Source organism: Acromyrmex echinatior, chromosome 16, assembly GCF_024713525.1.
Source record: "Acromyrmex echinatior isolate Ae372 chromosome 16, ASM2471352v2, whole genome shotgun sequence".
NCBI classification, from domain to species: domain Eukaryota; kingdom Metazoa; phylum Arthropoda; class Insecta; order Hymenoptera; family Formicidae; genus Acromyrmex; species Acromyrmex echinatior.
In genome coordinates, this window is record NC_141867.1 from 1,474,228 (window position 1) to 1,498,884 (window position 24,657).

Below are 24,657 nucleotides of genomic sequence, written 5' to 3' on the forward strand. Positions count from 1 at the left end.
TGTCGATATTTCATCGACGCGATGTTTCGTGCAACAATACCTACTATTGATAAAATATATTTCTGTATCTGCTCTGTCTAGAGATCTTGTAGTAAAGACCGCAGAGAGAAACCTGAAAGTGGACATCTCGGCCTTTTTCATGTATCAAACCTCGTAGGGTAATGTCCACATTTTTGTGGTTCTTCTCTATGTTATTACGTGGATTAAACAAGGATGAACGATCAAAGTTGATTATTTGTGTTTGTCTAACTATCTGTCTAGTTTTGTGGAAACTATCCAGAGAAAAGTTTCTTTGATTCAAAGAAATGTTACCTTTCTTTAGGTATGTGAGAGAGAGAGAGAGAGAGAGAGAGAGAGAGAGAGAGATGATTTTATTTTATTTTTTATTTAGCTATTTTTCAATTATATAGTCGTTTATAATATACGAAAAGTTAAAAAAAATTATGGTAAAAAATGAAGGAAATATAATTATAAATTTTATAATGAAAAAAACCTACATTTTTAAGTTCTAACAATTGTACAAAATTGTTAGAACTTAAAAATGATATAGTTTTTTACAATGATTTAAATAATACTGTACAATGATTTAAATAATACTGTACAATGATTTAAATAAACATTATTTGATAAACTTGAAACTGTATGCCTTAATATTTCTAAATACGAGTGAATTCAATAACATTCAATAAGAACAAAAATTAAACTAATAAATCAATCAACAATATATTAATTCTTATTAATAATTTATAATGATTCTCTAATTTATTCTCATATGGGGAAAAATGATTTTGAATGAACGCAAAAGGCTTGCATCTAATTGTCAAATTTGTTTACTGTTTATTATAACAAACAAATTTGCATGTTATTTGATAAATATTTTTTGCATTTGTTGCAAATAATCTTTTATAGCGAGTACAGAAAAGAATAAAAATTTGTTACACCTGCAAATAATTTGCGACCCTTATTTGCAAATGGAATTTGCCGTTATGGCATAGGATTAGCAGTTATTGCAAATTTTTTCTTCACGTGCAATTCTTGTAAAATTAACGAATAATTTTTTTGCTTAATAAACGATAATTATCAAGAGCTATAATATAAACTAATAATTTCCTCGAATGCATACGTTCTAATATTTTTGAAGAAAAAATATTTCGTGGGAAGCGACGTTTGAAGAGGAGATAGGGTCAATGCACAGGGAGTTAAGGTGTGGAACATAACAGTCCAATTTGTCGTTCTCCGGCAATCTCGTTCGTTCGTGAGCTTAATTTTTTCCGTCAGTATCTTCCGCGGCACAGCCGCAATCGTCACAGATGCGTGCTTGTTCGCGCCACTTTCTAGCGAGGAAGACTAATTCACACGTACCGCACTCAAAGAAAATCCCGTTAGCTTACAATTAGTAGAACAATGTCAATAAGCTGGCTAACGATTTTCCTGCTGTTGACAGATTTTATTCTGATAAATAGCGATCATCATCTGTGAGTAGTATTGATGCGGAAGGTAAAGGAACAGATGATAATGAGACGAAAGATGTTAATCTTCCAAACAGAGGATCTAATTCGTTATTTAAATTTAATGATTTTGGAGTCGATGGAAACTCAGAAAATTCCGATCTTCTTCAGTCATCAAGAAACAAAGAGTCATCAGGAAGATGAAGGAATGTTTTCAAGGAGAATGGATTATTTGATTGATGCTTTATCGAAGATCCCACTTCAGTCAGACGTTTAATGGCAAATGTTTATAATGCCACGCAAGATAAATCTGCTTATTTACGAAACAGAATTTCTACAAAAAAAAGGATATTAATGGAACACCGACACGTCTTGATACAGAGCTGTCTTCGAAACTATCTTTCAGTGAAATTTCTGACAATTCATCAAGCAACGGAATATTTCACTGTCGAGCTATATGGGACGTTTATATATCGAAGATGAAGGAGAATATTCCTTCGTATGTGCATACATCTTGGGCAAAATGTTTATTCTTTCGAGTAAGAGATTTTTCCAAGATCATAGGAATAGTTTGCTTGTTAACATCGACGGTCATTAATTATCTTCGTAAATTAAACGACCCTATCATTCTTGCAAGTGATCGATTCAATATTCCGGCTATTTTAATTTTAAAACCCGGGCATGAAAACTATGATACACGTAATTAATAAAGCATTATTTTAATACGTGAGCAACAGACAGTTGAAAATAAAAATATTGAGTGAGTATCCATCTGTTTTACGCGATTAAAAATTAGTAACAATATAAAATTAATAATTAATCAAATAGATGAATTAGGGGTGCGGTCTACTTAACGCGACAAATGCTTTGAAACTTTTGATTGACCAAGAATTTTATTAATTGACCAATCAAAAAATGCTTTGAAGCTTTTGTAGTGTCAAGTAAACCGTAGCCTAAAGTAAGATAGAGATTGTAACGAAATTATCATATATATTTTGTATCGCATAAAATTTGATTATAGCGTACTTTCTCGATGATTTATCTAGTTTCAATTAATATTACTTGCGATATTATTTATATACGCTTGTATTGTTTAATTGTACAATATATATTTACACAAATGGTAGGTGGATGTAGTGAATGTAAGAGGAAAATTCAATACATATATTTTTTTATTCACTAATGTGAATAATTCTGCAACAGCGATTTTATTAAAGACATTTAAAAATAACTTTACATAATAGTTTTGTCACTAACGTAATTTACAATGTGCAAACAAACTTCACAAACTGGAGAGTAGTAACAGCTATTTAAAATTGTATTCTGTATTCATAATATAATGAAGTATTTATGATAGCATAAAGGAAGTTTTATTATAAATAATACAAACTAAAATTATAAAAACGTTCCTCTTTCACGCAAGTAGCTTGACGCTTATCATTTTATAGCATACAGGATATCTATAATCAGTTACACTTTTCTTCGATTACAAATAGATACGTAGATACGTCAAAATTATTTCCTTGTAATGAATTTTGTAATAGGTTTAATTAAAGTGTAAAATTACTTTTCGAAATAATTTTTAGAAAAATTATTTTAATTACTCTTAAATATCGAAAATTAACGAGACAAATATTGCTTTCTCGTAAAGTTTGCACAAGAAATATTTTATCCTGAGATTTCTTTGAAGAATCTACGATTGGAAAAAAATGTAAATGATTAAGAATTTTCGATATTATTGCAACAAATAAATTATAAAAGAATTGAGCTTAAAAAATTTTTAACACCTAATCCATTGCATTTTCGTCGGTAGGCTGTGTAAAGTCTTTCATTTCATTTTCATTTGGAAAATTGATGGGTGAGATTTTATCTACATTTGACAAAATTTTTGTTGGATTTAGTATCTTAAAAGGCGGTTCGTTTTTATCAATTGCAGCGACATTGTGTTCATCCAAAGATTTCGAACAATCCGTATCTCGAGGTACTTCTAGCAGATCTATTTTCACATCGAGTGGTTTCTCTTGAATTTTTTCAATTTTAGATGTAAAATCTTTATTGGTTTCATTTTCGTTTGGCAAATCGATAGGCAATAATTTATTTACATTAGACCAAATTGTAGCTGGACCTTGCTCTTTAATTGGCAGTTCCTCTTTCTCCGCTTCGGGTGTAGCGATATCATAATCTAATTGTGAAAAGTCACTGTTTTGAGAAATTTTTGGCAGATCTTCCATTCCGTCGAATGGAACTTGCACTTTCATTGGCGCGATAAAATTGTGCGTTTTATGTTGATTATTCTTGGACGAGCCGGAATGTCTGAGACTTGGAGCGTAGAGTTCATTCGGTTTGGTCTCTTCTTTTTCCACTTCGATCGCCAGTTTTTTCAACTCTTCTTTTTCTTCGTCGGAGAGTGGATTAACCTATAGAACATTTTAAAAATTTATTATTTTACAAATAACAAGTATACATAATTTTAAACATTTCTTGTTCTTTTATCGACATATATCTAGAAATCCTATTTGTATTGAACTTTATATATATGAAAGATTTGAATAAATAAAGTAATTGACCTTGACGAGAAGCGTTTTCTAATTGTTGCATTAAAAATAAGTCGAAGATGTTTATTCATTTCTACATTCTAATACCGGCTTATAAAGCTCAATCATCATTCTTGATGATAGGATCTTTAAATGCGTCGCCGCATATCGATGAAGCGACAAACATCATATAATTCAAAGAGATTTTTCTTTTAGATTATATGTAAACGTCAAACAAGATAGATGTACGGAAATTGAAAATGCGTTATATTCAAATTAGTAATTCTTTTCCTTGGAATTAAATGCTGTTTGCCGCAGATACAATTCACATGAAGCAATCTTTATTTTTAATGATAAAAGGTATTATAGGATGATAAATGCTCATTGAATCACCGACATTGAATCACTCTTGCGTCTTATTCTAAAATTTCTCCGAAACTAATACAAATTAATCGTTTTCTGATATTTTTTTGCAATTTTGTTTTTTTTAAAACTTTATCAAAACAAATGGATTTGATTAACTTCAATTATGATTAATTGACTATTTATATATTTCTACCTTAAATTCAGGTCGTTTTCTAGAACTCTTTTGCCTAGATCTTCCTCGATAACGTCTACGTGGCCTGCTTTCATTATCATCAGGTAATGTATAAATGGTTAGAAGCTTTGGTTTGTTAGAGTCTCCTGACTGGTTATCATTGGCAGTGGCGAATGAACGACTTTCCGCTGCTCGAACATGCAACGGATAAGCATGTTCTCTTTTTGATTCTTCCAAAAGTATGTCTATGCTGTCGTCTTTGAAATCGTCAGGCGAGAAATTGTCGTGAGCAAGAGTGTGATCTATCTTCTGTAAACTCTATCGTATGGTATAAGATTAACATGCAGTAAATCACCAGTATATTGTAATACTTGCAGTAAACTGTATCTCAATTTACGCGGCACTTGTGATTTACTTTAAAGATAAACCGATATGTTTCTTTTATAATAAGTAGCAATTATTTTTGTATTTATATGTATTTTTCGTATTAACAGAATATTGATACCTTAACCGAATTTGATGTCTCTCGGAAAGCTTCAGCCAATTCGGGATTTATTCCCTCCAACGGTTCATCTCCGTATCTTATATAAACGGGAATATAGCCTGGGATGCTGGGTAAATATTGAATGGGACTCGAATCTAGAAGAAATTGAACACGCTAGTTGAAATTACGCGGTGAGAAACAATGTGTGTGCTTAATACGGATGATTACGCTGGAAATGCTCACTTGGCAAGGCGAGCTTATTGGCTATGATAGCAATGCGGATATTTAATTAGTTAGACTAAGCGCTCAGTTAAATCCCACCATCTGTGAATCATAAACTTCGCAACCAATTGATTAAATTGATCAACTAGCTTGTGTTTCTATTGTGAAATGATTTAATTTCTTTAATTAAAGAATTATAGAAGCAAAAATTATGTATGCAATTCCTGATGTAGTTGCATTTCTTTCAATACGAAATTATTTAGATTTAATCAATGAAAATGATTCTTTTTTTTACAGATATTAATTACTGATTTTGACATAATATACATTTTAGATCGAACTTATTTTTTATAATTTTTTAAATAAAATTTTAATTCCAATTATTTATTTTATTTTAATTAAAATTTTATTGTTTTTTTTTGCATTTCGAGATTTATTCAAATTTATTTTAATGATTTTATTTGAATGAATAAATACAAATATTTAAACGTGGAATTCACTGAAAGAACTTAACTTAATAATTTTATAATTAAAAAAATTGCAATTTTTTATTTCATTAATATTTAATTGATATATTATTTTACTTGCATACAATTAAAATATATTAGGTGTTGGAATTAATTCGTAGCGTTTTTAAATGAAAGAATGTTATTTATTTCACATGAGCATTAAAAAATACATTAATGAAAGTACTTCCCATCACTTGTAAAACGCTACGAATTAATTCCAACACCTAATAGTAATAATTAAAAGATTCTCCTTGAATTATTTTGTAATTTAAGAAAATACGTGATTTATGTGATATGGTTTTTAAAATTTATTATTCGCGTTTTTTTAAATCTTGAAAGTAGCACACTATAGCTATAATCCTGAATTGCACTGCACAACACTAATCCTCCACAATGCGGTTGCATGTTATCACATATCAATACTCATCCGGGCGGGAATCTTGAACATTGTTCTTACTCACAGGCATAGCCAATGAGAGGTACCAGGAGTATCAGAAGGGAGATAGCCCTGGTACCACGCAGCGTCCCGGCAGCCTGCATCTTTGAACGGTACTGGGCCCCCGGAGCATGGGGCTCTCTCCTTTATATGTACGGTCCCCTACCCTTTGGCTAATACTACAGAGAGGCTCCTCGGGGTTAGCATCAGGAACGCCGTTCCGTTAATATCGAAACAAAAAATTAATCTCTTCTTTATTTTCGGCAATCGAGCCAAACGAGCGCCAAACTTATCGCAATTCTTTCTCTCTCTCTCTCTCTTTCTTTCTTTCTTTCTTTCTTTCTTTCTTTCCCTTTACGCGCCGATAATAGATTTCATACGACCGATCACCGCGTTTTACGCACACCATACAAAGTTATTTCAAAAGCTTTAATGGAAATGGATTTTATTTCTTTTATGTGAGATGTTTTTTTGATAATTTGAATAATAATTTGAATATTTTAGCTATAACTAATAAAATAATATTTTATAAAGACTGAAAATAAAGATGCATAAACATTAAATTTTTTATGCATTGTATTCTGTGTCATATTTATATAATAGCGAAATTATAATGCAATCACTTTTCATAATGCTTAAATGTACAAACCACCCGAAATCTAAAGCCTTGAATTTTTTCGATTGATATTGTGTAATTAATTATCAACGCATTTTAAAAATTGAAAATCATGATCTACAATATACAATAAAATCGTTGATAAATATCTATAATACATGAACTTAAATAGAAATACTTGCATACTATTTCTGTCTTATATATTCTATATATATAATAAATGCATTATATGACTTAGCAATTTACTTTGAAATTATCTACCGTAATACTTATATAAAATTTTACATGTCTTCTGAATATACATATAGAAAAGACATTTTTTACATAAACATCTATTATTGACGACGAATCTCTGACTTGTAAAAAACTGCACGGACAGCATCGGACAGATGACAGGCTTCCTTTTCTACTCGCAATGATGAAGCAAGCGTTTTGATGGAATCGTCTTGTACTGAAGCAAGAACGTTCTCTGAAATATGACAACGGCATCGACGAACGAGAGATAGATGACGTTAACTTAAGATGTCATTAAATGCCGCGAATCTTTTCTCACCTTGATAGGATCTTAAACTATTAAAGTTCATACTCACAAGCATACTCACACGACAATCTACCGTTAACCGAATCATCTTTTTCTCGCTAGACTTCACCTTCTAAAATCTCTTTCGCATTATTATTACACCGATATCGTAGACACAGTTCTGTTTCTTCATTTCGTAATACACACACAATGACAGTATATACAGTGAGTGCAAAAAGTATTCGAGGAAATTTTGTATAAAAAAGCCTTTATTTGTAGAAAATAAATTAATTAACAATTTTATACAATGAATACATATATATATACATTCTATACATAAACAAACGAGTTTCGTGTATTTTCCTGATTTTAGGAGCTTAATTTCTCGACTGTACGAAGTACAGTTTTTGAGCGTCCAAACAATACAATTTTTTATTTTCACTTATTTTTAAGACATATATTTTTTATAATTAATACACATCTTTTTGGTGTATATAATTTTGAGAAACATACTGCCTATTTTATGTTTTATGAATAAATTACCCAGCAAGAAATGACTGTCAATTAGATGATGAATCGCCGACGAATTGGTGTCAAAATCATTTTACCACAATTCTCTCTCTATATTGATATCGTTTTGATATTAATTCAATAAGTCATTTCTCGCTGGATAATGTTTACTTTTTAAAAATAAAGTTTTTTTTTAAATATTTTCTCTGTATAAATATTTTTTGCATTCACTGTATATATTTTCATGACACTTCATGGATGATACGATATTTTGACATTTAGATTTTCGTGTTTCCTTTTCGTTACTTTTTTCTATTGCGTTTTTTTTTCTTGCACTAAGAGAACAAAGTTGCTGTTTAAAAAAGAAATATTAGTTGATTCAATTAAATACGACGGTCATAGGCTGTCAAGCAAATATTTGTTAATTCAAACAAATAATATGTTGCAATATATTTTACCTAAATATATAAATACTTGAACTAAATGATTACTACGCAATTAATTAAACGCATTTAAAATCAACAACTTCTTTCTCAGTGTATCTTTATTATTGTGAAAAACATTAGGTTTTGCAAGAGTCAACAATTTATATTTCACGTTGTCTTGATCTATCTACATATTATTTATCGATTTTGTTTTTTCTTATAAGATAATTCAATTAAGCTGAGAATTCAAATTAGTTGTTATAAACAGCCCTTATAGAAAAAAAATCTAATATTAACCAATTTAATACCAGCCAATTTATTATTAAAAGACAGTAATTAAATTATTAATTTGGAATAAAAAGTGCTTTTAATACTTAAAATAAATAATTAATTACTATCTTTCAATATTAGAGTTCTGTAAGGGAGGTATTTTGGTAAGACACTTTCCATGATGAAAAAATGTTTCTTTTATAATAGATGACTAAGTTAAGTGAATGGTAATTCTTAATTTTATAGTCGCGGATTCAAATGGGAATGTAATCATTTTGGTATAAATGCGTTATCGTGAAAAACATAATTCAGATAACAGCGCCAGTGCGCGAAGGAATTAATATGAAATACGATCCGCTATTTATATTAGTACAAGTTAAGAATGTTAGCTGCATATTTCCCTCGCGGCATAATCCTGACACGAAATGAAGATAATCGCTTCTCATTCCTGCTATCTAAAAATATTTTAAATATTTTGCATATTTAAAAGTATTTTAAATAAATAAATTTTGTATTAAAACAAATTTTCTCAAAAGATTTGCTTCACAAAAACTCTGCAAGTAATAGCAAATATATCAGTTATCAATCTAGAAATTTTTTTATTAAAAAATGTATCTATATATAATAAAATAATTTTTTAAATGTCTTACAAGTAATTTTCTATAGATAATTACATTTTATCAGAAGATGATAGGATTTCTATTTCTCTATTCCTTTTAATTTCTCTCTTCTTTTAATAGCATCTTATCGCGATGTATACGAACCTTGAAAGTATTAATGTATCTTGGGAGAAAGGTCAGGATCACTCTATTCGACCCTCAGTCTTGCATGTTCATCAATGCATCTCTCTCGTAGAGGTGACGACAGGTGCAAGAATCATCTTCGCTTACTCGCGTGACAGCATCCAAGGAAGATTTAAAATTACGTCACTTTCCATTTTACGCCATTTCTACTAGTCTACCTTGATAGGCTGCGAAACAAGTCGCTTCGAATAACAAGTTGTACCTGCTCTTCCACTAGAAGTAAGCATCGACCGTATCGTTCATCTAAATTAATTCGCGAATAGAAATTTCTGTCTCATTAAGATTGTATGCCATACTATTAAATTTTTATCTAAATATTATATATATATATATATATATATATACTTTTTTATTCTTTTTGCGTAGATGAAAAAAATAATTTTATTGAAGTACCTAAATATTGGGTCATTTAAAAAGTATCCGCGGTTTTTTTATTCAAAAATTGAATATCAAATTTTATTCAATATTATTAGGTGTTGGAATTAATTCGTAGCGTTTTACAAAGTATTTATAAGTTTTAAAAGTACTTTCATTAATGTATTTTTTAATGCTCATGTGAAATAAATAACATTCTTTCATTAAAAAACGCTACGAATTAATTCCAACACCTAATATATATTATATATTAAATTTATATGCTTAGCACTTACATAATTATTTTAATGCCCAGCAAAATTATTTTTAGATTTGTATAATATGTAATTAAATTTTCAGATATTTCAGCAAAATTGTGTACTATATGCATAATTGATGTGATAAGAAGAATAAGAAAGGAAAAAATAAAAAAATATGAAGCAGAAGTTATATAAACAAAATTGAAGTGGTACATGGTTTTACACAGTCTAATTAATTTATTCTAAATTTATTATAAAATAAAGAATTTTATTTATATTTCGAAAGTTTTTTTCAAAACAGGGGATAATTCCCACATTGCACAATGGGAAAAAATGGAACCGTGTCATTTTTCATTTTGTAATAATCGTTCAATCATAGCATATCACAGTTGATCACCGTCCCGTTTCCGCTTGATCGAATCGAGCAAGGGAAGGTAACTGACGAATATAGACAAGTAAATGTGCGCATGTACCTCGTCAGATACGTGCGTAACCTCTGTAATAAAATAGCATAATAGTTTATGAGCTTATATACTTATAGCTTGGATTCTAGATTTTGGAATTTTTATATGCAATTACGTTGCAATGTAGCGACAAAATATATAGTTTTATAATATAATTCTCCTGAAAGAATTTGACATTATAACGATCAGTAGCTATATAAATGATACACAAATTGCATAATTATAAACTGCTGATAAGCGCTTATCACACACACATTACTAATGCTAAACCTGTAAGATTATACATATATCGCAATCAGAATAGGCAATTACAATAATAAATCAGCAGATAACTTCTAACAGTAAAAATATATAACAAGCAATCTCACGAAAATATTGATGCTGTAATCGGTCAAGAAAGAACGCATTAACGGTCAGAAACATGTCGACATTAAAATGTAATCGCACTTGGGATTAATTCGTGACGCGTTGTCGTGGCGACTTATGAGAATAATTGCTAGTCTTCAGTCGCGCCTATGCCGTCTCTGATCCTCATGCAACTCATGCGTGTTATGTCGAACGTGACGCGACTAGATCAATTGCAATTGGCAAGCAGGATGGCTTTATTGTAATCTAGGCCGTTTGGGATTATCAATGAAGGTCGCCGAATACTACATATTCTTGGTTTGCTGATTTTATATCGTCTGATTTACGAGATTCGATACATCTGATTATGTTTCTGCCACTCTTTCGCTTTCTCAAATGCGTTTGTCTTCGAAAATCACGATGACCTCAATCCTTCCGGTAATATCGATAAAGTAGTACGCGCAGGTGAATACGCGGTTATTGCATGCCAATTGGTTAGCACGGAATTCCCATTTAGACTGAGAATCACTTATCTAAAAAAAATGTTACGCCGCCATCGAGTGAGGAAAAAAAGAACGCGTCGTCGCGACGCGTATGAGCGAAAAAGGAAAACGTTATATGTGCGTTGTACCACGATATCGCGCGCTTCCCTTTTTAAATTCCAATCGTATGCAACCGGTTCCCTTTACGACCATCTGAGACTCCCGGAGGATTAAATTAAAGCCTGATCGTGTGCTCTAATCGCCGGCAATCTTGAACCACGCGGCGCTGAATCGTAGAAAATGACGTGCAGACTCCGCGCCGCGGACGACACAGTAATATTTCATCCTGTCCAATCGCTATCTTATCGTTATTACAATTATTGCCGATTCTAGACAGATACTAACAGGTGATCATGCTTAAGAGTTCAGAACTGAGTGCTCTCGTTGATAATGTATATGTCACTTGACATATACTTCTATTTTGCGTAGACGTGCCTCGAGTTGCACTAAAATAAAATTACATCCGAGTAAAACTGCATTGAAAGAAAAAATTGGCTGAATATGGCATGACATTTTGTAATTGGTTGCAACAGCCAATTAAAAATGCTATGCCAATTTCACCATCTAATTTACTGTAGCAGCCAATCTTTTCTATCAATATATAGTACATACTGTGCTATTAATACTCGGTCGTTATAATTAAATTTAGGACATATAATAATTATTAATTCCACTTTGATCCTAATAATTAAACGTGGATACATCTATAATTAATTTACATTAATTTAATTAATTTATATTAATTAATTGAAAACTTAATTTATTAATGTTATTTCTCATCCGTTTATGTAATAAATCTAAAAAGTAGCTATACATAAAATTATGGATATAAAGCAATTTCATTTAAATATAAGATAAGTAAATACACGCTTCTTTCAATGATGTATGAATACTAATCTTTTTTTTTTTTTTTTTGCGTAAGATATTTGCCTTGAATTAGACATTCAAAGATCAAGATGAGCCTATAAAAGATATATTCGATATCACGTACAATCAAGTCCGACGGAGCATGTCGAGCGTAATTCAACGAACGAGTGCAAAGGTTAATAGTGATTATACATTATTATACACGATACTTCTTATTTCGTACAAGTGAGATTAGACGACTTACTCTCGCACACCTGCGGCGAATGTATCTAGGATATGGGTTTATTCACTTGCCCGGCGTAATCTGCGGTAACGTCATTAAATTACCGATAGCGCTGATATATACTGTCGTTACAAAAAGTGAAATAATAAAGTAGTGGATTAAGTCGCGTGCTACAATCGACAGTGATTAATGTTTCAAATGGTTAGACGTGTTTTCTTTTCAATTCTAGAGTCTATCGAAAGGGATAAAAACTGCTAATATTGTTGGTGAACATATCATTTACGATATCTTTGTGAAATATTTGCGTGTAAAGCTAACATTTTCGTGTATATGATAGTGACTCAATTCACGGAAATGTTATTTCATGATTGTATCATTGAATCTTTATATGACAGTTCGATTATAATCTTGATGATTTATAGTCTTTTTATTTTCTACCATTTAATACCGTGTCGTTCGTTGACATGATACGAAACCGTTAATTAGTTTCAGTCGTAGAATCCGGTTTTAGCTAGAACAACTTCCTTATCAATCTTGGGATTAGCTATATTGATTTATGGATAGAAACCTACATTAACCTGTCACGATTATTTTTAATGATAATTTTATGATTTTTTGACGTTTTATTAACGGATGTAAATAGTCTGAAGGTGCATAAATTATTATTAATACAAACAGTATTCTTATTTTATTATAAAATTAGTTACCAAGTTTGCAATAGATTACTTTTGGAGAAAAACATCTTACATTTACTTTTTATTAAATATTTTTAGTAAAAAATTCATATATGTTTAAATATTTGTACACTGAGAAAAAATAATTTTAAAAAATTACTAATAACAATGGGAAAGCGAATATAAAATAATTTCCTATTTGCTTTGCAAAAGGAATTTTAAAAAATTTCTTTACATATAATTCACGAAGCGCTTATCTGCTTCAAAGCAAACAAAGAATTATTGTACCTACATTTAAAATCACGTATAAATAATGGTAGTGTTAATATCAAATTGAAAAGTCTTAAAAAATAGGAAAGGTAAATACAATATTCAAAGTACACTTGAGATATTTAATAATAATATGTATTGAAAGTGGCGCGCTGCACATACGAATTTTTGGTAGTTTCGGAGCTCCCTGAAAGAACTCGAGGGAAGCCACCGAACGTATAATTACTTTGCTCGTCCGAGGGAGTTTTTATGATCTGTCCCTGGTTCGCCCAGTTTTTCTTGGCAGAGCGGCTTGGTCGCGAAATCCACAGAGCTTGCCGGCCGGTGACGGTCAACGACCAGAAAATACGCTCGATTGTATTATAGAAGAAGAGTCCTTGCCTATACGATTGATCGGAGTCAATGGGCATTTGACGACCCGCAGACCTACATTTTCTTGCTGTTGTGTGCCATTGCTCTCACAAAACCGTCGTTACTATTATCCAGAATTTCAAGAAAATGACAGATTTTCAAAATTTACATTGCAAAATTCTAAAAGATTTGGATTTCTCTGTTCCATCTAGATTCATTCAGTTTTGCACAGGCCTAATTAAATGAATTATTTTAAAATAATATTTTTCTATTATACGAAGTTTTGAATAGGGCTGTACATATATTTGAAATACTTTTATTTAAAACACAGTTTTTGCAATACAAGCGTATTTTGTATTTCAGCGGAGCACATAAAAGTATTGGATACGTATTTTGTATTTAAAATCAAAAGATTTATGTATATTTTGTAATTTAAATAATAAGATTCATTGTCAATTTCAGTATTTAAGATACAAAATACAAAATACTTGTTTTTCAAATAAAAGTATTTCACATACATGCCCAAGTTCTGGTTTTGAAATAATCGATTTTAATTTGTGAATAGAATTACATATATAATTTCTTACAAAAGATAATAATTTAACAAATTAGACATTATGCAAATTAGACATTATTTATTCTATTATTTTCTTATTTTTATTTACGTATTCTCATGTCTTATTTTTTACTTTTTGTCAAATCTTTCTTGATGTAGATCTCCTGACCTTAATTTTAATAATAGTAGCTTCAAAGGTGAAGTCTAGAGAAATGAAAAGTTGATTGTAAGTGAGGAGAGAGAGAGAGAGAGAGAGAGAGAGAGAGAGAGAGAGAGAGAGATAAAATAAAGAAAATTTTAAAGAATCTAAGATGCAATCTATAATTGTTGTAGTTACGACCGTGAAATTAACAATAAAAAAACTAGTTGCTGACGCATATAGTAAATGATCAGCGGATAAGCCGCTTTAGTCGGCATGAAACGAATTACGTTCTTTATATTTGCTCTTCTCGTGCTTTGAACGTGATGTTCTTATTTTCGACAGTTAATCATACCGATAAGGTTGCTGAAGAGATCGTCGGCTTGAAGTGCGAGCGCGCCCAACTATATCGCGAGATGAATACGCCTGTCCGATGGAACCCGCTTCCGATCGCGGTTCGATCCGGTTTCGCGTTTCGGCGAGTGATTCGTTCCGCGCCGGGTATTCTCTTTCTCTCTGTCCGAATAGATGAAGAAAGGAATCGAAAGACTTTACCGTTACATTCATTCAACTCGCGCCGTAATTACTGTTGCCACTCGCGGCTACGGACAGAGTCGGCCGACGCATCGCTGAGATCGTTCCGCGGATGCTGCGGTGCCGTCGCTATAATACCGATCGTATTTATAGAGAGCCCGGTTATGGCTATGGCGTTTAAATCCCACCGATAGAAATACGCGTGAGTTACTTATGACGCCAATCGCGGAACGTTATGCGAGAAAAGAGCCGAGCAAGATTATGGCGCCGCCGCTTGCGGGTACCAAGTGAATTACAACGGTTTGATAATGCGGAACGGGTTCCATGTGATATAATGCGGAACGGATGCGAGCATGGATTACGCTTCACAAACCTGGATGATGAACTTTATCGCTTGTCGTCGAATTATAATCTCTTCCACACGTTACGTCTCATACACATTGCGACTCTCATATTTTTTTCCAAGTTAGGCTTGATTCTGATTCCGGATATTGTATATTTAAAAGATAATTATTTTAATATCTTCGAAGCTGTGACGCGATTATATTATATTAAAATATTTAATTGTGCGAATTAAGTTTTTTAATATGATTACGTCAGAGAGAAGAAGAAATTTTTACAAATTAGCTTCCTCGGGATATAAAAATCTTCTCCGAGAAAACTTTCTGTTTTCACAGATTTAAGAATTAACGAAAAAGAGATGATAGCAATGATATATTATCTTATTACCATAAGTGCAACTTTATTATTGTTATTTATCGAGAAGTGTAGAAATTAATGGACTATTAAAGCCACGCGAGGAGGCAGATGCAACATGTCTCGTTAACACGCAGCGCTTCTTCTACTGAAATTCCATGAAAAACTAATCACGAACCTCGTAATTATTTCTAAGAAGTCGTTTACGTCCGAATAAGCAATGAATCGTAATTTTTGTTAGAGCCAAACCTGTTTTGTTATTTATTCACGACTACTGTGCGCCAGTTACACAAGTATGTTATACAAACGGATGAGGAGGAAACGCATTACAATATTTTAAGGTTATTTTTGGATATTGTATTGATACTCATAACGTTTATTTATGTAATGATTTATAGCATTCCAAAAATCTACGTTGTTTTTTGTACTGTACATGCATGTGTATTATACATGAAGGCAGCATAAATCATTAATCTCAGCGATGCAACATGTTTACGTGATTATGTATAGTCTGTTCATTTTTTTCTTCCCCTGAAAAAAGGAAATGGGAGTTTAAATTGATGCAAATGTAAGTTAATTGTCTTGGTTGATGAATTGTCTTGGCTAATATATTTACCAGCTTCCAGCTTGGGCTGACGCTTGGGCGGAAGCATACGCACCTCCACCACCATATCCGCCACCTCCACCACTTTAAATATAAAAAATTAAATAATTTCAGAATCATAAATTTTAATAAAGAGTAAAGATTTAAATATAAATCTATAATGAATACCATACAAGTATTGATCAATTACAAAATATTACCATACAAAGTATTGAAACCGCATACAAGTATTGATCAGTTGTAGAATATTACCCGCAACAGCCGCCGCGTCCACGATGACCACCATGATGACCACCATGACCATAATGTCCTGTAGAAACAGGTACAAGTACAACTGGTATCACTGCTGTATAACCTTGTTGCCCTAGACAAAGCGTGCCCCTGTTATGCGCAATTATGATGGAGTTTAGCAATAGCAATGTATATTAATATATAATTAGGATACGTGATATTTTTTAGATGTTATATTTATTACTGTTATTATAAATTGCAAATTTCAGCTGAAAAAAGCTAAGCAAGTTTGTTATTGTCAATTAACGTCTTAATCAAAATTAATATTTTTCTTATATGTAAGAGATTATTTAATATTATGATTATTATTACTATTAATATTATTTATTTAATATTTTATTAGTTAAAAAAATAAGTATTGTTTATATAGCTTCTTCCTTCCTTCAATTCGCTCGATGCTGCGTCCTGAAATTGTCATTAGTGTTTAAGCGTTATTTCAAACGAGTTCCTTGAAAATACTTATGATGCAGGAGTATGCCATTAATAATTTATTTCTCATTTTATAATTTATTTTTTATTTAACATAATGCAAAAATTGAGGAAAATATGCAATAATTGTCAAAAGGAAAATTAATTTAATCGAACATGCGTTTCAATTCTGAAAAAATATGCTCAACAAATTGTTCATTTTTACATCAATTAATGCAATATTTTGATGCAAAACTATTATTTTTTGCATAACTATTATTACTGATATATAAAGTAGTTATGTAGCCAATTTTCTGTCATTTATTTTTTACAGCTTATTTTTCCGAAAGTTTTATACCTATTTAATGCTAATTTTTTATTTAGAAAAGAATCAGTTTTAAGTTGTAAGTAAAAGGTCTATAGTACAAAAGTTTCAGGCATATTTCAACACTGAAATTAATAGATAAGTATTTACCGACATTCGTCGATTAGTTATACTCTTCCCCTTCGCAGTTATGCGACTATAATTTACCTTTGCTACCATCACCAGGATAATGCCCACCCCCGCTTGGATATCCACCTCCATTCGAATGCCTATCCCATCCCCCTCCACTACCATCACCTGAATAATGTTCACTCGAATACCCACCATGTCCTCCATATCTTCCACATCTCATACAGTAGGACCTCTTTTGACGGAATTTCTTCTGATCACCCTTCAAAGCCGAGTCTATCATACTCTGTGCCTCCGCCTTTTCCAATTTCATCTTAAGCACTTTCGTTTTGCTCTTGAAATCGATCTTGTCGACCTTGAAACCTTCGTCTTCCAATCCCTCCGCAAATTTGTCGAGGTCGACAGGTCGATGATTTTCTGATTCTTCATTTTCGTTATCTTCTACTACTAGGATGACAGAAACTAATGGCTCTGCAAGCACATATTTTTTATTCAAATCCCTTCTAAGAATTCTCTTAACTCCATTTGCTCTTGCTTATCATTTCTTGCAAGATACTCGTTAATTTACAAATAATAAATGTCAAATGAAATTTATGAAAAGATACGCCGATGAGATACGAGACATCATGTGTCATTCGTTGATTTATACTCACCTATTATGTCAGGTAACGTTTCTACGACTTCATTTTGAAACATTTCCTCCGATACATTGCTGCTGCTATTTTTTACAGCGTACAAATTAATTATATAGATTGTAGAATACTCTTCCTTCTCGTCTAAGGACGGCGCGGGCGGTTGCAGCTCGGTCGATAATGTGCGTTCCTCGTGTGCATTTACAGCTGGCTCTGATAATGGATGGTAAAAAATGGATTGATCATTATATGAACAGCAATAAGAAACTAATCGATTGATGTAAATTGGCGTATAAAGAATTTTAAATTGATGATTTCATTTACATGCCAATGTAAATTAAGTTAATTTACATGCATGCTTTCTGACATCAGTTTGTTATTTTTTAAAATAAACGTGATCTTGTCAGCTGCTATGAATAAATCACAAAACTCGTTTTAAATTCTCAAAAAAAACATTCAAATTTGTGACAAATGGATAGAAAACTGTTTGCAATAACAACACAGACAATAAGATTAAATTGAACATTTAGAATATATCAAATGAGTATTATTTGTATAAAGAAAATGATAATTCTGCAAATTTGCATGAAAAAAAAAGAAAAAAAACATTAAAATAGTAACGTTATCTAATGGCGAATTCAATTGGAAACACTAGTAAATATTAAACACACTGCATATTTAAAGCCGTTGTACACTGATTTAATTTGAATAAAAGTGATATGCAATTTCGAATTATAAAATATATATTTTACCTAATAATACAATAAAATGTATTGAGTATTTCAGGAGATTTAATCAGTTTCTACGTTATATACATCTTTACGTTATTTTTTGTGTATAACGGCTTTAATGTACGCACTGAGTGCGTCCAATCGAATTCGCTATAAGTAAGAAAAATTTGTGTTAGTAAACTTTGTAACTTTACAAAGTATTGTTTATGTCACTAAAGATTATTATAATTAAAGTTAATGCATTTAAATGCTAAATTCGTTTAATTATAATATTATTGAAATGTAAAGACTAAAAAAATTTTTTTAATTATTCCAAAGAAGTAAAACGTACATTGTATACGAAGAGATTTTTATTAAATATGATTACAACAATGCATTATTAAGAATTTCATGTACAATGTGATCTGTTCTCTTCTCACCTGGTAACGTCGGCAATCCGAAAATGACCGTGACAAACGTACACAGGAGCACTAGGCTAAGAGCGCGAACTTCCATGGTGTCGGGATTCGATGTTCTTAGGATGCACTGCATGCGAATCCTTTAATCTCGCCGCTTTTATAGTCACTTATCCGACACGCATTTGATCCTGATGTAATTATGTAACGTTCCATCTCCATCGCTTTTCTCCGCGCGTTGCACACCGCACCGCGCCGAGCAACCACTGATTTTTGGATTTTCCGAGGGAGTCCCCGGTAATATGCGCATGCGCTCTGACACTTTTCTTCGAGACGAAGATGCAATCATGTGCATCAACAAGAACATTATCAAGAACACCGAATGAAATTCAAAACGCAAAGGAAAACAATGAACTTGACAATTTAATATACACAGCCTGTAATTTCTGTGTGTACGAATAATTATTTTGTGGTTTTTCATCGTTGATTATTCTGATGATAATGTTAATGAAATTTATCAAACGAAATTCTTTATGTTATATCAATTCTTTCTGTTAGAATAAGAGAGTTCTCTCTTATTACCATAAAAATAATATTAATATTAATAAGAACAAAATAATTGGTATATGAAAAAGTGTGTAGCAAAAGTTAATAGCGCAGAAATTAATAGCCAATTAGCCATCTTTCATTACTTCTAAGGCGTTGTTAGATCATAAGGAAACGATGAAAATAATAGGAACGAATGAGAATCTGGTTGTCAAAGAGCTACTAAATGGTTACTTGGAAATTGCATCAACTAGTAATTATCTTTTCTGAACGCTTGCTTTATGCAGGACAAATACAAATAGGCGTCTTTATTTATTCATTAACTCATCATTAACCTAACCTAGTAATAATCTTTAATTATTCACATTTTTTATTTACTATTATATTTATCGCATATATTCTAACATACTTACGTAGCCTTCAGAAATCGTAGTAACGTCATTTCATTACTTTGACTAATAGTAGAATGATTCCCCGGCTGAGCTATTATTGTAATTAAAGAGTTTCCATACATTAAACGTGGAATGACGTTCGCTAGGATTTCCCGAACTCGAGCACGTATATTTTTTCTTAATTAGTGTTGAAATTGCAACATTTTCTCATGCTATTTAATAGATCTACATTTCGATACAAAAAAAAAACTATGAGATTTTTAAACATGCAATTTTGCAATCTTCGTTACTTGTAAATTAATTACGATTTTTTTCTTAACATTGTTATGTTGAGTCTTCTTTTATTAAATATCTGTATTGATGTATTAATTTTGAAATTGAATATTATTTTTATCAATTTATATTTCTTATTTTAATGCTTCTATTTTATTTTAATATATTTTAATACAAAATATTGATTATATATTGAATAGCATCTAGAATTACGATCAAGTTGCATATGCAAACCATCCGGTTAATATTTCTCTGTTTACTTGGATTAATATTTCTTCTTTGTTTGTAAATTAATTAAGCAACTCTCTTAACACTGTTATTTTGAATCATTTTTGATTAAAAACTTATGATGTGTTATAATTTTAAAACAACTATTATTTTTATCAATTTATATTTCTTACTTTAATGTTTCTATTTCATTTTAATTTGATAAAAACTATTGATTTTATAGTAATTAACGTTTAGAATTACAATCAAGTCGCACGTGCAAACCATCCGGTTAATATTTCCTGTTTGCTTCGTTGTGGTTAAAGTCGTTGCAATCACGTTATTGCGTGTCAATTTTGCTTGTGTGTAAATTTTCGCATATTCTATTCCATCATCGATCACGAAATGTATTACCTTGCTTATAAAAACATCGATACAAGTTTCTTAAGTGCATGATGTAACATCGTATTTTTTTTTTGAGATTTAACGACAAAAAATTAATTCAATACGTACTTTTATGATCAATAATTGTGCTTTGAGAGATCTCGCGTTTTGTAATTTACATTTGTGATAAGATAGAATTAGAAATAGTAACGATAACAAGTTACGTACAATTATCGTAGTAAACGACGTAATATTAATTTTTAATATTATAAGACAAGTATCTAAAATATTTAACAAAGCAAAATTATTAATTGATAATATTATTATAACAAAAATAATCACACATTATAGCCTCGTTTCTTTTTGTGTCGTAAAATATACAATATTAATATTTTTATTGTCACTGCTCATTCTTGCATCGCAGCTTTCGTACGCGTCATATGAATGTTGCAACATATTAATTAAAATATATCTTTTAATACAACACTTTCTACTGACGTCATTAATAACGCTCATCTGTAAGTGGAAATAATTAGATTTCCTAAGAAAATGTAATAGCGCTTGCAGATTTGGTTTTCTGGGATGATCCGTAATAGTAACTTGCGAATATTGTTACGAAGAAGGATCTGGTATACGGTTATTCGAATTGTGCGTAACTAAAAATCGCATGAATCTCCAACAACACAAATCATCTTCCTGTTGACTATAAAAGAATGCAGAGTTCATTTAGCCTTGGCTGAGATCGAGATAAATCAGATTTAGAAGTTATAATCGTTTTGATGATGGAGAGTCGTGACGAAATCCCCTTGAAGGAAGATGTCGATTCGAAGAAGGATCTATTTAATTTTTTTATTAACAGGTCATACATTTCGTAATAATCTACTAATGCGATATTCCACATTTTCAATATATAAAGGAAGAATGGAGCTTATGCATGTATCATCACTGCAAATAATTTATGGCTATAATTTACGTACCGCAGATCGTATGTACCACGAGTATGCAAATCTGTATAATTGCTATTATAGTATATAAAAATACGCAAAACAAGGTTATTTTGAAAATATTAAGAAATAGTATGTATATGCTTGTTTATATATTTTTTCTCACGATTCGAACTAATATTGGCGACACTGCACTGAGAAAAAAATATAGTAACTAAATATTGACTAAGTAAATATTTATACTATTAGGTGTTGGAATTAATTCGTAGCGTTTTACAAGTGATGGGAAGTACTTTCATTAATGTATTTTTTAATGCTCATGTGAAATAAATAACATTCTTTCATTAAAAACGCTATGAATTAATTCCAACACCTAATATATACTATTTAATATAAATATAAATATTTATACTATATTTTATATGCAGTAAATAAATATTTGTTTAGTAAAAAAAAATGATTGTTAAATCAAAATAACATTTGTATCAAATAAATATATCTTTATATTAATAAATATTTAGTTGGCAGTATTCAACTAAATATCTATTAAAATTGACTGTATTTTTTTCAGTGTGCATATAGACTGATTTAATGAGCATACAAACGAATCATAAAAACCAGATGATTAATAGATAATAAGCTTGTTATTACAATTGTTTTAATGTACACGCGTGCATACTGTTATAAAGATTTTTATCTTAAATACTTGATACAACAGGAACTTATTAATCTTGTACTCTGTAAAAAATATCGGTTAACACCTGTGCGGTGTTAATATTAACACCAACACAGTGAGAATTATATAGATACCACTATTTTTTAGAGTGTAAGGAGAAGGTGTTTTTTAAATCATGTTTTTAAAAATTAAATTATTTATTTTATTTTATGTAAAATAAATAAACGATAATATTATATATATAAATATATGTGCAAAATTGTTGAGCACGTGTGGACAATTATTGCATGATTCAAAAAATTAATTATATACTACAACATCATTTCTTTACTATTTAACAAATTAGTCATTTGTCTCGGTCATTTATTGATAACATCCTATGAATTTCCTTGAAAAAAAAATGCTAATTATCGTTGTTATATTATATCTGACATTATGCCACAATTATCACTAGTATGTTATTATCAAATAAAAATCTGTTGATAGTTTCAACCTTATACTCCGACAAATGTCAAGTTTGTTCTTCGTTAATTGTAGAATATAAATAATCGAATCTCTCGCGAATACCTGACCAGTTTCACGATTATTTTTGTCGTAACTTTTTGTTAGTCAAACTGAGACGATCAGTGAGTCAGTGTTGAGATGACCTTGAATCACATCGACAAGTATTCTAAGCTTCTCATAAATATCGTAAATTTAATACGATATTGTTACTTTTCTGATAGTTTTGCTATTTTAGTATATATATATATATATATATATATATATATATATATATATAGAGAGAGAGAGAGAGAGAGAGAGAGAGAGAGAGAGAGAGAGAGAGAGAGAGAGTTATTTTGCCCTATCTATTTCGTATTCCTTTATCAATTTTACAATTTTTATAGATAATGATATTGTGAAAGGAGATGAATTATATTGATAGAGATGGACATTTATTATACACAAAACTCGATTTTGTTTCGTTTTTTATTTATTGCAAGTTTTTTTATTTATATATGTATTGAAGAGTTCTTTCTTCGCGCAATATTTCTAAGAAATTCGAATTCATGGAAAGATAAGTGCTATTTTTTTTTTAAATCCGTATATGATTAATTGTTATCTTTGATGGATTTCTACGAGGAAATAGCATGTTACTACGTCATTGTGTAATTTATTAAAAAATTAACTTAAATAAAAAATTATCTTAATTGATAAACAATTGGAAAAATAAATGCGAGATATTTATCATTATTTAAAACATTGATATTTCTTTACATTAGAGGATTTCTTAGAGGATATCTTACAGGATACCTTAAAGAATACATTAGAGAATTACCTCTTCGATGATCTTGATCTTGACATATGTCATAGAAGTATGAGAGTATTAAAGCGTCGCGACGCCAAATGCATAAAAATATAAAACGCTTGATCGCTTGACGTGTGAATGTCATTGCATATATATATTTTCGTGTCGTTGCTAATATATGTTTCTCATTTTCTTATAAATTAACTCTCATACACTTTTCGAGATGTACTTATATATATAAAACTCATTTTCAAAATTTCATTATTTTTTTTTGTATAATACTTTATATATGATGGATAGTGTACATAAGTCATCTTCCAAAGATTTTAAAAGTTATTAATAAATAAAGTTAAAAAAAAAATATCTTATTTCGTACACAATATATTAAAAAACTATCCTATACTCTTCCTGTTTGAGACGTTCGATTTTCCATGTGAAAGGAAATCTGTCTCACCTCCCTTCCTTTCATGGGGACAGATTTTTCACATGAAACGAAGGGAAGTCCACCCTAGCGACTTTCTTCTAGATAAGGGAGAGGAGGTAGAATAGACCTTGCTTTATGTGGAAAGTCGTATGCTCGTCAGTATAACAAAAATAAGATATTATTTTTTCAACTTTATTTGTTAATAATTTTTGAATGCACTGTGATCGCCACCTACAATTTTTTGAAGGTCACTTAGAGTTATGACCTTGATAACATATATCTAAGATCGAAGAGACGTCCCCTGTGAAGAAATACTAAGAAGTATTTAAACGGTTCTTAAATGTTATATACGAATTCTTGCTGATCAGAAAAGGCTTTCTGCAGTATATTGCTATCAATACATTATTTTTGCTTAAGT

At 30.6% G+C, this 24,657-nt stretch overlaps 4 protein-coding genes across 5 annotated transcripts in view; 2 read left to right on the plus strand and 2 right to left on the minus strand.

The window, feature by feature from the left end:
- Positions 1–24,657, plus strand: part of LOC105145082 (uncharacterized) — a 58,309-nt gene that overhangs the window by 14,576 nt on the left and 19,076 nt on the right. The gene's annotated exons all lie outside the window — the stretch shown is intronic.
- Positions 144–2,831, plus strand: LOC147907027 (uncharacterized). The gene is given in 7 exon segments (XM_087414337.1): positions 144–1,465; positions 1,468–1,579; positions 1,581–1,684; positions 1,687–1,796; positions 1,799–1,961; positions 1,964–2,040; positions 2,042–2,831. Coding segments are annotated over 7 exon segments (741 nt in total). The 5' UTR covers positions 144–1,404; the 3' UTR covers positions 2,156–2,831.
- LOC105145078 (hypothetical protein) lies at positions 2,614–6,324 on the minus strand. The gene is made up of 4 exons (XM_011054419.2): positions 6,197–6,324; positions 5,026–5,159; positions 4,542–4,838; positions 2,614–3,865 (listed from the first exon to the last, which is right to left on the minus strand). Exons 1-4 carry the CDS (start codon positions 6,273–6,275, stop codon positions 3,236–3,238), a joined length of 1,140 nt encoding a protein of 379 aa, XP_011052721.1. The 5' UTR covers positions 6,276–6,324; the 3' UTR covers positions 2,614–3,235.
- On the minus strand, positions 15,946–19,290 carry LOC105145079 (uncharacterized). 2 transcript variants are annotated; one of them, XM_011054421.2, is made up of 6 exons: positions 19,130–19,290; positions 18,001–18,192; positions 17,543–17,818; positions 16,447–16,504; positions 16,207–16,278; positions 15,946–16,121 (listed from the first exon to the last, which is right to left on the minus strand). In XM_011054421.2, exons 1-6 carry the CDS (start codon positions 19,239–19,241, stop codon positions 16,106–16,108), a joined length of 726 nt encoding a protein of 241 aa, XP_011052723.1. In that variant the 5' UTR covers positions 19,242–19,290; the 3' UTR covers positions 15,946–16,105. The 2 variants fall into 2 exon arrangements, with proteins under 2 accessions (XP_011052723.1, XP_011052722.1); XM_011054420.2 differs by having other exon boundaries at positions 16,447–16,558.

Excerpts from the sequence above, each read along its gene's own strand:
- LOC105145078 (XM_011054419.2), bottom strand. The coding sequence starts at position 6,275 with ATGCAGGCTGCCGGGACGCTGCGTGGTACCAGGGCTATCTCCCTTCTG. Across the intron at positions 5,160-6,196 it reads ACCTCTCATTGGCTATGCCT|ATTCGAGTCCCATTCAATAT; the intron begins GTGAGTAAGAAC and ends AATTTCTTCTAG. Across the intron at positions 4,839-5,025 it reads AGACATCAAATTCGGTTAAG|AGTTTACAGAAGATAGATCA; the intron begins GTATCAATATTC and ends ACCATACGATAG.
- LOC105145079 (XM_011054420.2), bottom strand. The coding sequence starts at position 19,241 with ATGCAGTGCATCCTAAGAACATCGAATCCCGACACCATGGAAGTTCGC. Across the intron at positions 17,819-18,000 it reads AACGTTACCTGACATAATAG|AGCCATTAGTTTCTGTCATC; the intron begins GTGAGTATAAAT and ends ATGTGCTTGCAG. Across the intron at positions 16,279-16,446 it reads GGACGCGGCGGCTGTTGCGG|TGGTGGAGGTGGCGGATATG; the intron begins GTAATATTCTAC and ends TTATATTTAAAG.